Here is a 14,714-nt window from a genome sequence, read left to right as displayed (position 1 = left end):
ATATACGGAATTTTAGAATCGAAGAAACTTGTATCGGATTTAGTTTTTATCGGTTCATTTGGGAAGGCCTCCATATAGACCGATTTCGCTTCTTGAGGGTATAGAAGGCGCACTGATCATGATAATTGCTTTAAACTGAATGTAACATTTCCAGATTTTACTTCTTGTAATCATTTAAATAACGGAGGCGATATATAATCATTTTCTTGTACACTTACAAGATATGTGAATGATTCCTCTAAAACTCAAAAAAAAAAAGGATTCTTTACATATAAATCCAGAATCCTATCTAGTCTTCATAGGTAAAATCGTTAAATTTATCTTCAGGAAGTGTACCGGTTGAACTGCTCTGCTTGAGAGAATATCTCCCCTCTGAAATTTCAAAGAAAACTATAATATTTGATTCATGGTGGTGGGTATTTAAAATTAGGCCCAGCCGAACTTACTGCTGTATATATTTGTTTTTTTTTTTTTTTGAATAAATTTATGATTTTTTAAATACATTTTAAATAAGGATTTATAGAAGATTTCCCTGTGTATGGATGGCCACACTAAGCTTTATAATTTATAAATTTTCGAAATTTCGCAAGACATTCACGTAGTGTATCATTTTTCGTTTCTGGCATTGCAACAATGGAGATTGCAAAGAATGCAAGAGACAATGCTCCCACGGTATAGAAATATTCAGGCAAGTCATATACATTCAAATCCCATGACTCCGAGCGAACTGCAATGATAGTGATGTGTACAAGCATTTCCACTATAAAGGGTATGGCCACATAAACGGACTTAATGGCCAATGGAAAGGCTTCGGTAAGATAGACACTCGATGAGGCCGTAGATAAAGCACCAAAGAATTGATATACCCCTAATAGATAAACCACTGTTGTCATAATGGTGACATTCTGATGATTCGTCTGGTCATGCAATAGACCACCCAAAGTAAAGGCGACAGAACAACAGATAAAAAATCCTATGATCATGGGAGGCTTACGTCCTTTAGAATCCATCAAAAACATGACAATCATTGCTCCAATCCATGCACATAAACCATAGATGTAATAAGGCCATATATCATCGGCAGAGTAGGCCTCTCGACTGGCATAGGCAAAAGCAAAGAATGTATAAAATGAATTGTTCAATGCCGAAAAAACGCGATAGAAGCAAAGTTTTATTAAAGCAGGCAGTCCGATGAGAGCACTTTCTTTCAGTGTCATTTCATTATTCACGGCCAAATAACGTTTGTGTTCCTCAAATTGTTCGTAAGTCTCATGCGTTATGTTAAAGGGTCTCTGTAAACGTCGTAAGGCATCAATGGCCAACTCTTCCTGGCCACGTTTCAAGTAAAATAGCGGTGATTCGATTTGTAATGTAAATGCTATGATGAAACTAATAAAACCCCAAAATATCGAAAGTGTTCCCATCATTTGAGTCCCATCAAATGATCCTTCGGGCCAGCTGTAGGAATAGATAATTTGCAGGAATATACCCACACTTAAGCACATGGAACCTATGGCAGCAGCATTCATGCCACGCATGCTCTTCACAACTTCCTCACCCATTAGGACCATGGTCATGGGGAAGACCAAGCCCAAAGCTGCTCCGTTTATGTAACGTGCTGCTAACATTGCCTCATAAGATGTTGAATCTGCGATCAGCAATATTCCCGATATAGTTACCAAAAGCGACGCGAAGCACTAGAAAAAAGACATGGACGCCACTTTATTTGGAATACCATTCAAAATAAGTTTCGTACTTACAGTTATCAGTTTCTTGTGAATTTTTTCACAGATAATGGATCCTATAATAGCCCCAATAATACATCCTAGAAACCAGCTAAGAGCCAAATGTTTATGCGTAAAGAATTCTGGTTTGCCTTGGTCTATGAGAAACATACCTCCCGATATGAACATCATAGCCCCTGTAAAATAAAAGAGACGTCAAAATTAAGGTAATATTTCAAATGGATTTTCAATAAAAGTCGTACACGGACGAAAAAGATTGCTTTTCATATGTTTGGGTGTAAAAATTATATGTTTGGAATTCAAATTTTTCAACACATTATTTTTAAGCTCAAGCATATAATGTTCATAAACTAGCATAACATGTTTGGGACATATATGTTAATATGTTAGAACATATTATGTTTGTAAATATAATATGTTTGAATGCAAACAGATATTAATTTAGAAATAAACTATAAATATATATGTGTTTAGAAAGAGAGGCAACTAAAAGAATGGAAGTAACCAGTTGGTGCCTTAAAAAATTAGATTAAATTTTTTTTCTACCAGTGTATGCCTAAGGTGAAACATAATATGTTTGAACAATACAAATAATATTTTGTTTGAACCGATCTTGAAAATATATATGCACTCAAAAAAAAGTTTACTTGGATCCAAAGATTTTGACTTTCCCTTAAGGATTTTGGTATTGATTGCGAGCCAAAGATGCGACTTCTTTAAAATAACGAAAATTTTTAGCGACCTACCTGACTTTAAATCTAGGACAAATAAAATTAAAACAAGTATATACGGCCGTAAGTTCGGCCAGGCAGAAGCTTATGTACCCTCCACCATGGATTGCGTAGAAACTTCTACTGAAGACTGTCAACCACAATCGAAAAAATTTTCTATAGAAATAAAATTTGGAAAACAGTTTTTATAGAAATAAAATTTTGACAAAATTTACTATAGAAATAAAATTTTTACAAAATTTTCTATAGAAATAAAATTTTGACAAAATTTTCTATAGAAATACAATTTTGACAATGTTTTCCATAAAAATAAAATTTTGGTAGATTATTTTTGGCTCGAGTGGCTAGCATGAATATGAACCGATATGGACCAATTTTTGTTTGATTGGGGATCGGCTATATATAATTATAGACCGATATGGACCAATTTTGGCATGAATATTAGCGGCCTTATACTAACACCACGTTGCAAATTTCAACCGGATCGGATGAATTTTGCTCCTCCAAGAGGCTCCGGAGGACAAATCTGGGAATCGATTTATATGGGGGCTATATATAATTATGGACCGATATGGAACAATTTTTGCATGGTCATAAGAGAACATATACCAACACCATGTACCAAATTTCAGCCGGATCGGAGGAATTTGCTTCTCTTAGAGGCTCCGCAAGCCATATTGGGGGATCGGTTTATATGGGGGCTATATATAATTATGGACCGATGTGGACCAATTTTTCCATGGTTGTTAGAGACCATATACTAACACCACGTACCAAGCCGGATCGGATGAAATTTGCTTCGCTTAGAGCGATCGCAAGCCAAATTTGGGGTCCGTTTATATGGGGGCTATACGTAAAAGTGGACCGATATGGACCAATTTTTGCACGGTTGTTAGAGATCATATACTAACACCATGTCCCAAATTTCAGCCGGATCGGATGAAATTTGCTTCTCTTAGAGCAATCGCAAGCCAAATTTGGGGATCCGTTTATATGGGGGCTATACGTACAAGTGGACCGATATGACCCATTTGCAATACCGTCCGACCTACATCAATAACAACTATTTGTGCCAAGTTTGAAGTCGATAGCTTGTTTCGTTCGGAAGTTAGCGTGATTTCAACAGACGGACGGACGGACGGACATGCTCAAATCGACTCAGAATTTCACCACGACCCAGAATATACATACTTTATGGGGTCTTAGAGCAATATTTCGATGTGTTACAAACGGAATGACAAAGTTAATATACCCCCATCCTATGGTGGAGGGTATAATTAGGATACAGATCTCATATATGATATGTTCATTAACTTTTCCATTTTATTAATAAAGGTACTCACGTACAAACAAATGTCAGTTTAAAAATCCAAACTATAACGGATACTTCAAAGTAAAAAATGTTTTCTTAATTTCAAAAAAAAAACTTTAAACCAAAGACGCTAAATTCTCAAAATAAGTCTTAGTCTATATTTGAACCGTTTTTACCTTAAATCTAATGTTTCAATATTTCAGTTAATTTAAGGACAATTTCTTTAAATCAAAAATGTGTTTCTTTACTTTAAGGAAAATTAGCCTTAGTTCAAAGACATGCGACTTTAACGGAGGGACGCAAATTTGCCAAATTTGTGTCCTAAATTTAATGACAAAAATGTTCAAAGCAAAGATTATAAACTTTATTTTAATTAAAATTTCATTATTTTAAAGAAATTTGTCCTTATTATTTCGTAAATTTCGCATCCTAAAATTTAGGTTGCGTAATCTTTAATATCACGAAAATATTTTTTTCAGTGTGCTTGAAGCAAAATGTGTTTGACGTATATGTTACAGAAGCGATTTTTTTACGGTGTAGAGTTCGAATGCAGTCTGTATGACAACATTAATACTCTACACTCAAACGAAGTGAGTAAAGTTTAAAGTTGCGCTTATTCGGCAATGATATTACACTCTGCACTCTTTAGACCTTCAATCTGGTTACCATCTGAAAATCTTGAAATTCACACAGAGAAGGAATATGATCACCCCAACCATGTTCGAAGAGCAAAATGTTACTTTTTCACGGATAACATGTAGCATGTTTGTCGAAACCATGTTCTTTTCTCGGAAATTATGTATCCGATTACGGAAAGCATGTTATGTTTGACAGGAAAAGAATATTTTTGCGACAAAAATGCTACATGGTCGATGTGAAAAAGTAACATTGTGCTCTTGAAACATGATCATGTTCCTTCTCTGGGTGTTTGTTGTACTCTCCACAAAAAAAAAATCGTCTCTGTAACATATACTCCCAAACATATTCTGCTTTTCAGAATTTGTTCAAACAAAAAAAATTTTGCACTGTGCAAACATATTATGTTTCACCCCAAGCATATATTTTTTAAGGCCCCAAATAGTAAATTCCTTTTGATATTTATACCCTTCCCCACTACTACGGTACAGGTCAATCCTGAGTCAATCTAGCGCTTGGTGTCCGCACGTCCGTCCGTCTGTCCATGTATTTGTTGTTCACAGGATTCCGGTCGCAATTATTAACCGACTTTGATAAATTTGGTACAGGGTGTTTTTTGGGCACAAGGACTTAAGCTATTGAATTTGGAAAAAATCGGATCAAATTTAAGTATAGTACATATATGCGGGAGCTATATCTAAATTTGATCCGATTGTTTCCAAATTCACTAGCGTTCGTCCTTGTGCCCAACAAAACATCCCTGTCGCCCGATTTCGACAAATGGGGTCACGTTGAGCATTTTTACAAACCGATCGTCATAAAATTTGACACAAAGTAATCTTTTCGTCACACTTCTGCAGTCTGCAAAATTTCATCGAAATCAGTTCAGATTTAAATATAGCTCCCAACATCAGACATATCAGCTCAGATTTTGATAAAACTCCCATAAACATGTAATTCTTAATGTTCTTAAATATGGAAATGACGTTTGTTTCCCAAACCTATACCAATAATACCCCACAAATGGTTATGTTTACTAATTTTGCAGGGGTGGTTTAGGGTATCATATAGTCGGCCCCACCCAACTTTCTACTTTACTTACTTGTTTGTACATCTTATTGTTTTGCAAAGCCCGAAAAACCAAAATATCAGCCAAAGCGGTTCAGATATAACTCCCATATATATCTTTCCGCCGATTTACACTCGTATGATCACCGGAGGCCAATACTTTACTCCGATTTACGTTAAATTTTGCTGAGATAGTAGAATTAACATTGTTTGCCAGATTTTTTATCAAAATCGATTCAAATCTAGATATAGCTCCCATATTTATACTTCTTTCCCCCAATATACACTAAAATGGCCCCAGAGTCCAGAGATTCATCTTAATTTGCTGGAAATTTTGCACAACGAATAACTTATTGTATCGTCAAGTATGCCAAATTTGGTTGAAATCGGTTGAGATTTCTATATATATTTCCTATTTGTACATATGTCGCTATGCCTAGGTCGTGGGTACAATTTCCAAAAAGGATCTTCCCTTTGCTCATCTAAGGACAATTTTTATACCCTTCACCACTACTGTGGTACAGGGTATAATAAGTTTGAGCATTTGTATGTAACGCCAAGAAATAATAGTCATAGACCCATCTTTTAGTATACCGATCGGCTTAGAATTAAATTCAAAGTCGATTTAGCGATGTCCGTCTGTCTGTCCGTCCGTCTGTCTGTATATGTAATTTTGTGCACAAAGTACAGCTCGCAATTTAAGTCCTATCGTCCTCAATTTTGGCATGGGACAATCGCTATTGATTTTGAAAAAAATCGGTTCAGATTTAGATATAGCTGCCATATATATTTATCACCGATTTGATCATAATTCACGTATTTATAAACCGATCTTCTTCAAATTTCGTACATCTGAATGTTTTGTCGGTCACGCAAAACCTGCAAAACATCAGCTAAATCGGTTCAGATTTAGATATAGCTCCCATATATATCTTTCGTCCGATTTGCACTTATATGGCTTCAAAAGCCAGAATTTTGCCCTGATTTGATTAAAAATTTGCACAAAGTGTACGTTTAATAATATGGTTAACTGTGCCAAATTTGGTTGAAATCGGTTCAGATTTAGATATATCTCCCATATATAGCTTTCGTCCGATTTGTACTTATATGGCCTCAAAAGCCAGAATTCTACCCTGATTTGCTTTATATTTTGCAAAAGGAGTACGTTTAATAATATGGTTAACTGAGCCAAATTTGTTTGGACTCGGTTCAGACTTAGATACAGCTCCGATATATATATATATATATATATATATATATATATATATATATATATATATATATATATATATATATATATATATATATATATATATATATATATATATATATATATATATATATATATATATATATATATATATATATATATATATATATATATATATATATATATATATATATATATATATATATATATATATATATATATATATATATATATATATATATATATATATATATATATATATATATATATATATATATATATATATATATATATATATATATATATATATATATATATATATATATATATATATATATATATGTATATATATATAAATATAAATATATATATATATATATATAATATATATATATATATATATATATATATATATATATATATATATATATATATATATATATATATATATATATATATATATATATATATATATATATATATATATATATATATATATATATATATATATATATATATATATATATATATATATATATATATATATATATATATATATATATATATAAATATATAAATATATATATATATATATATATATATAAATATATATATATATATATATATATATATATATATATATATATATATATATATATATATATATATATATATATATATATATATATATATATATATATATATATATATATATATATATTTCGTCCGATTTGCACAAAAGCCAAATATTGTATATATGCGCCAGAGTTGAGTAGAATGTTTCATATTTTAGACCCATTTTCAACGGGAGTTCCCTTCAGTTGACTCGATAGTTTCCACAGAGAATATATTTAATATGCTTTTTGATCTAATTGGTTCAGATTTCGTAGTCATATTTCACACTGTAATACCATACTTTCCACAAAACGGTCGAGTTTTAAATAAACTAGTCCAAATAATATATCACAACGAAACAAGCTATCGACTTGAAACTTGGCACAAGTAGTTGTTATTGATGTAGGTCGGATGGTATTGCAAATGGGCCATATCGGTCCACTTTTACGTATAGCCCCCATATAAACGGACCCCTCAAATTCGGCTTGCAGACCCTCTAAGAGAAGCAAATTTCATCCGATCCGGCTGAAATTTGGTACATGGTGTTAGTATATGGTCCCTAACAACCATGCAAAAATTGGTCCATGTCGGTCCACTCTTACGTCTAGCCCCCATATAAACGGACCCCCAAATTTGTATTGCGATTGCTCTAAGAGAAGCAAATTTCATCCGATCCGGCTGAAATTTGGTACATGGTGTTAATATATGGTCTCTAACTACCATGCAAATATTGGTCCATATCAGTCCACTTTTACGTATAGCCCCCATATAAACGGACCCCCAAATTTGTATTGCGATTGCTCTAAGAGAAGCAAATTTCATCCGATCCGGCTGAAATTTGGTACATGGTATTAGTATATAGTCTCTAAGAACCATTCAAAAATTGGTCCATATCAGTCCATAATTATATATAGCCCCTATATAAACCGATCCCCAGATTTGAACTCCGGAGCCACTTGGACGAGCAAAATTCATCCGATCCGGTTGAAATTTATAACGTGGTGTTAATATATAGCCGATAAAAACCATGCCAAAATTGGTCCATATCGGTCTATAGTTCTATATAGCCGATCCTCATTCACACATATCGGTTCATAATCATGCTTGCCACTCGAGCAAAAATAATCTAGCAAAACGTTATTTCTATAGAAAATTTTGTCACAATTTTATTTCTATAGAAAATTTTGTCGAAATTTTATTCCTATAGAAAATTTTGTCAAATTTTATTTCTATAGAAAATGTTGTCAAAATTTTATTTCTGTAGAAAATGTTGTCAAAATTGTAAATCTTTTGAAAATTTTGTAAAAATTTTATTTCTATAGAAAATTTTGTCAAAATGTTATTTATATAGAAAATTTTGTTAAAATCGTATTTCAATAGAAAATTTTGTCCAAATTTTACTTCTATAGAAAATGTTGTCAAAATTTTATTTCTATAGAAAATTTTGTCAAACTTAATTATATACGTATATATTTATTTATTTGGACTACGTGGTCTATATTACGGTATTAGGAAGTTTTAAGATACCTTGTCATCGGCAAAAGTTACCGCAACCCAAGTAATTCGATTGTGGATGACAGTCTTCAGTAGAAGTTTCTACGCAATCCATGGTGGAGGGTACATAAGCTTCGGCCTGGCCGAACTTACGGCCGTATATACTTGTTTTTTTTTTTTTAATTTCTCCTTAAATTAAGTGCACTTAATTTTATTCATTACGTACATTTTTATACCCTCCACCTCAGAATGGGGAGTATATTAACTTTGTCGTTCCGTTTGTAACACATCGTAATATTGGTCTAAGACCCCATAAATTTGTATATACTGGGTCATGGTGAAATTCTAAGTCGATCTAGCCACGTCCGTCTGTTAAAAGCACGCTAACTTGGGAACGATACAAGTTATCAACTTGAAACTTTGCACAAGTAGTTGTTATTATTGTAAGTCGGATGGTATTGCAAATGGGCCCATTTGCCCCACTTTTACGTATAGCACCCATATAAACCGACCTCTAGATTTGGCTTGCGGAGCTTCCTAGAGAAGCAAGTTTCATCCCATCCGGTTAAAATTTGGTACGTGGTGTAAGTATGTGACCACTAACCACCATGCCAAAATTGATCCATATCGGTCCACAATTATATATAGCCCCCATGTAAACTGATCCCGAGATTTGGCTTTCGGAGCTCGGTTGCCTCTCGAGTCAAAAATAAGACTATTTTACAAAAACCTACAAAATCAAACAATCTTGTTTTGCAAACTTTGATTTCTATAGAAAATTTTATCAAAATTTTATTTCTATAGAAAATTTTGTCAAAATTTTATTTCTATAGAAAATTTTGTCAAAATTTTATTTCTATAGAAAATTTTGTCAAAATTTTATTACTAAGCAAAAGTTTGTCAAGATTTTATTTCTATAGAAAATTTTGTCAACATTTTGTAAAAATTTCATTTCTATAGAAAAATTTGTCAAAATTATATGACTATAGAACATTTTGTCAAAATTTTATTTCTATAGAAAATTTTGTGAAATTTTTTTTTCTATAGAAAATTTTGTCAAAATTTTATTTCCATAGAAAATTTTGTAGAAATGTTATTTCTATAAGGAAATAAAGATATAAAAAATTTGTGGAGTCTATAAATAATTAGGAACCGACATGATCTGTTTCATGGTAATTAGAGAGCCAGAAGTGAAATATGGAGATCGCTTTATATGGCGGATATATGCAATTATGAACTGATATGGAACAATTTTTGTGTGAATGGTTGTTAGCGGCCATATCCTAGCACAATGTACCAAATTTCAACCGAATCGGATAAAATTTACTCCTCAAAGAAACTACGGAGGTCAAATCTGTGAATCGGTTTATATGAGGGCTTATATGAGGGATCAATTTTGGCATGGTAGTTATAGACCTCATACTAACACCACGTACAAAATTTAAACCATATCGGATGAATTTTATATATAGCTCCTATGGGGGCTATATATAATTATGGACCGATATGGACCAATTTTTGCATGGTTTTTAAAGACCCTATACTAACACTACGTACCAAATTTCAACCGGATCGAATGAATTTTTCTCCTCCAAGAGGCTCCGGAGGTCAAATCTGGGGATCGGTTTATATGGGGCTATATGGACCGATATGGACTAGTTTGTGCATGGTTATTAGAGACCACATACCAAATTTCAACTGGATCGGATAGATTTTGCTCGTTCAAGAGGCTCCGCAAGCTTAATCTGGGCGTCGTAAAAGTGGTCCGATATGGCCCATTTGCAATACCATCCGACCTACATCACCATGTACCAAATTTCAGCCGGATCGGATGAAATTTGCTTCTCTTTGAGGCTCCGCAAGCCAAATCTGGGGATCGGTTTATATGGGGGCTATATATACTTATGGACCGATGTGGACCAATTTTTGCATGGTTGTTAGATACCATATACTAACACCACGTACCAAATTTCAACCGGATCGGATGAAATTTGCATCTCTAAGAGGCTCCGCAATCAAAATCTGCGGGTCGGTTTATATGGGGGCTATACGTAAAAGTGTTTCGATATTGCCCATTTGCAATACCGTCCGACCTATATCAATAACAAGTACTTGTGCTATGTTTCAAGTCGATAGCTTATCTCGTTCGGAAGTTAGCGTTATTTAAACAGATGGACGGACGGACGGATGGTCATGGCTAGATCTACTCAGAATTTCACCACGACCAAGAACATATATGTACTTAGAGGGTATAAAAATTAAATTTAATTTTTTTACATATATGTCCCAAACATGTTATACTAGTTTATGAACATTATATTCCAGCAAAAAATGGAGCACTATTTCAGCAGGATTGTAAGGGAGAGAGGCAGTACCAATTTCTTACAAGACAACCGAATCAGCGCTGATTTTTGTGGTCGATGTCCCGATTTATAGCAGCTTCAACATAGCGCTGATATAATTGCTCATTTCAATAACAATATTGCTCAGAAGTGAGCGATATTGTTATTGGTATGAAGGAAGACAACACTACCTTTCGCGCATCTATAATGCATGAATTGGTTGCAATAACGTAAACGAATGATCATAAACTTGTTTGATTACTCGTTTACGTTATTTCCGCCGATACATGCAGTGTGGATGCACTGCCTACTTTATTGTATACCAAAAAGAGCAACTAAATTTTACTGCTGAAATATTTTTTGCAGGGATGCTTGCACTTACAAATAATCTACTAAAAAGTTTGTTTTATTTCGGGTGACTCGAATGTGCTATATCTAAATTTTTATCAAAATCAGTTAATCACAAATACATGAACAGAGAGACGTACAAACGACTGTGAATCATCGTGGTGCAAAACGAAGAGGTAACGCTCCCTAATACCGATCTCTTTATACGAATTGCTTTGCGCAATGACGCGTAATAAAACAAGTAAGGCAAGTCTAAAGTCAGGTGGGGCCGACTATATCATACCCTGCACCACTTTGTAGATCTAAATTTTCGATACCATATCACATCCGTCAAATGTGTTGGGGGCTATATATAAAGGTTTGTCCCAAATACATACATTTAAATATCACTCGATCTGGACAGAATTTGATAGTCTTCTACAAAATCTATAGACTCAAAATTTAAGTCGGCACTAGGGTGGAACACAATGTTATTAAAATACAAGTAAGGAAAGCCTAAAGTCGGGCGGGCCCGACTATATTATACCCTGCACCACTTTGTAAATCCACATTTTCGATACTATATCAAATCCGTCAAATGTGTTGGGTGCTATATATAAAGGTTCTTGTCCCAAATACATACATTTAAATCTGACTCCATCTGAACAAAATGTATAATCTATAGACTTAAAATTTAAGTCGGCTAATGCCCTGGGATGGCACACTATGTTAGTAAAAAACAAGTCGGGCGACTTGGAGCCTTATTTAAAATTCAACCGTTCTGTGGAAAGTCTGACATTACATTGTACAGGATATGACTAAGATATGGGGAAATCATCACAGAATTTTGTGTAAAGTGTGGGAATTTGGGCATATTTGTATAAACCAGGAGAAGGAATATATGGAGGCTTTATCTAATTCTGAACCAAATTAGATCAAACTTGACACACTTAAATATATTAAATATATTCTCCGTGGAAACTATGCAGTCAATTGGAGGAAAATCCCATTGAAAATGGGTCTAAAATATGAAATAGTCTACCATATTTTCCCAACTCTGGTGTACATATATATGGGAGCTATATATAATCTGTACCGATTTCGACTAAATTTGACATGCATAGTTAGAATAATAATTCTGCTATCTCTGCAAAATTTCACGTAAATGGGAGTATAACTCTGGACCCCGTGGTCATTTGAGTGTAAATCGGGCGAGAGATATATATGGGAGCTATATTTAAATCTGAACCGATTTCAACCAAATTTGGCACACTTACCGATACTGCTAAACGTACTTCTTGTGCAAATGTTGAAGCAAGTCATGGCTTTTGAGGCCATACAAGTCCAAATCGGGCGATAGATATATATGGGAGCTATATCTAAATCTGAACCGAATTCAACCAAATTTGGTACACTTACCGATACTATTAAACGGCAAAACTCTGGCTTTTGAGGTCATACAAGTATATAAGTGAAAATCGGACGAAAGATATATATGGGAGCTATATCTAAATCTGAACCGATTTCAATCAAATTTACCAAGCATTGGTAGAATGTAATTCTACTCTTTATGCAAAATTTCAAGTAAATCGGTAGTAAACCTTGACCTCTGTGGTCATATGAGTCTAAATCGGACGAAAGATATATATGGGAGCTATATCTAAATCTGAACCGATTTCAATGAAATGTACCACGCATTGGTAGAATGTCAATTCTACTCTTTGGCCTCTGAGGTCGTATGAGTCTAAATCGGACGAAAGATATATATATATATATATATATAAAGGGTGATTCTTTTGAGGTTAGGATTTTCATGCATTAGTATTTGACAGATCACGTGGGATTTCAGACATGGTGTCAAAGAGAAAGATGCTCAGTATGCTTTGACATTTCATCATGAATAGACTTACTAACGAGCAACGCTTGCAAATCATTGAATTTTATTACCAAAATCAGTGTTCGGTTCGAAATGTGTTTCGCGCTTTACGTCCGATTTATGGTCTACATAATCGACCAAGTGAGCAAACAATTAATGCGATTGTGACCAAGTTTCGCACTCAGTTTACTTTATTGGACATTAAACCAACCACACGAATGCGTACAGTGCGTACAGAAGAGAATATTGCGTCTGTTTCTGAGAGTGTTGCTGAAGACCGTGAAATGTCGATTCGTCGCCGTTCGCAGCAATTGGGTTTGTGTTATTCGACCACATGGAAGATTTTACGCAAAGATCTTGGTGTAAAACCGTATAAAATACAGCTCGTGCAAGAACTGAAGCCGAACGATCTGCCACAACGTCGAATTTTCAGTGAATGGGCCCTAGAAAAGTTGGCAGAAAATCCGCTTTTTTATCGACAAATTTTGTTCAGCGATGAGGCTCATTTCTGGTTGAATGGCTACGTAAATAAGCAAAATTGCCGCATTTGGAGTGAAGAGCAACCAGAAGCCGTTCAAGAACTGCCCATGCATCCCGAAAAATGCACTGTTTGGTGTGGTTTGATGGTTTTTTCAAAGATGCTGTTGGACGCAACGTTACGGTGAATGGCGATCGCTATCGTTCGATGCTAACAAACTTTTTGTTGCCAAAAATGGAAGAACTGAACTTGGTTGACATGTGGTTTCAACAAGATGGCGCTACATGCCACACAGCTCGCGATTCTATGGCCATTTTGAGGGAAAACTTCGGAGAACAATTCATCTTAAGAAATGGACCGGTAAGTTGGCCACCAAGATCATGCGATTTGACGCCTTTAGACTATTTTTTGTGGGGCTACGTCAAGTCTAAAGTCTACAGAAATAAGCCAGCAACTATTCCAGCTTTGGAAGACAACATTTCCGAAGAAATTCGGGCTATTCCGGCCGAAATGCTCGAAAAAGTTGCCCAAAATTGGACTTTCCGAATGGACCACCTAAGACGCAGCCGCGGTCAACATTTAAATGAAATTATCTTCAAAAAGTAAATGTCATGGACCAATCTAACGTTTCAAATAAAGAACCGATGAGATTTTGCAAATTTTATGCGTTTTTTAAAAAAAAAAGTTATCAAGCTCTTAACAAATCACCCTTTATATATATATATATATATATATATATATATATATATATATATATATATATATATATATATATATATATATATATATATATATATATATATATATATATATATATATATATATATATATATATATATATATATATATATATATATATATATATATATATATATATATA

The 14,714-nt window shown here is 33.8% G+C and overlaps 1 protein-coding gene across 1 annotated transcript in view; it reads right to left on the bottom strand.

Annotated features, from left to right (window-relative positions):
- Nucleotides 1–398: 398 nt before the first annotated feature.
- The window catches only part of LOC142235147 (facilitated trehalose transporter Tret1-like), a 16,450-nt gene continuing 2,134 nt past the window's right edge, over nt 399–14,714 (bottom strand). The window contains exons 2-3 of the mRNA XM_075306401.1: nt 1,761–1,921; nt 399–1,697 (exon numbers count right to left, since the gene is read on the bottom strand). Coding sequence (XP_075162516.1) covers nt 552–1,697; nt 1,761–1,921 — 1,307 coding nt within the window. The 3' untranslated portion in view covers nt 399–551. The remainder of the gene's footprint in view (nt 1,698–1,760; nt 1,922–14,714) is intronic.

This window comes from Haematobia irritans, chromosome 4, assembly GCF_050003625.1.
Source record: "Haematobia irritans isolate KBUSLIRL chromosome 4, ASM5000362v1, whole genome shotgun sequence".
NCBI classification, from domain to species: Eukaryota; Metazoa; Arthropoda; class Insecta; order Diptera; family Muscidae; genus Haematobia; species Haematobia irritans.
Note: the sequence above shows the minus strand (reverse complement) of the source record. Positions and strands in the feature narration are given on the sequence as shown.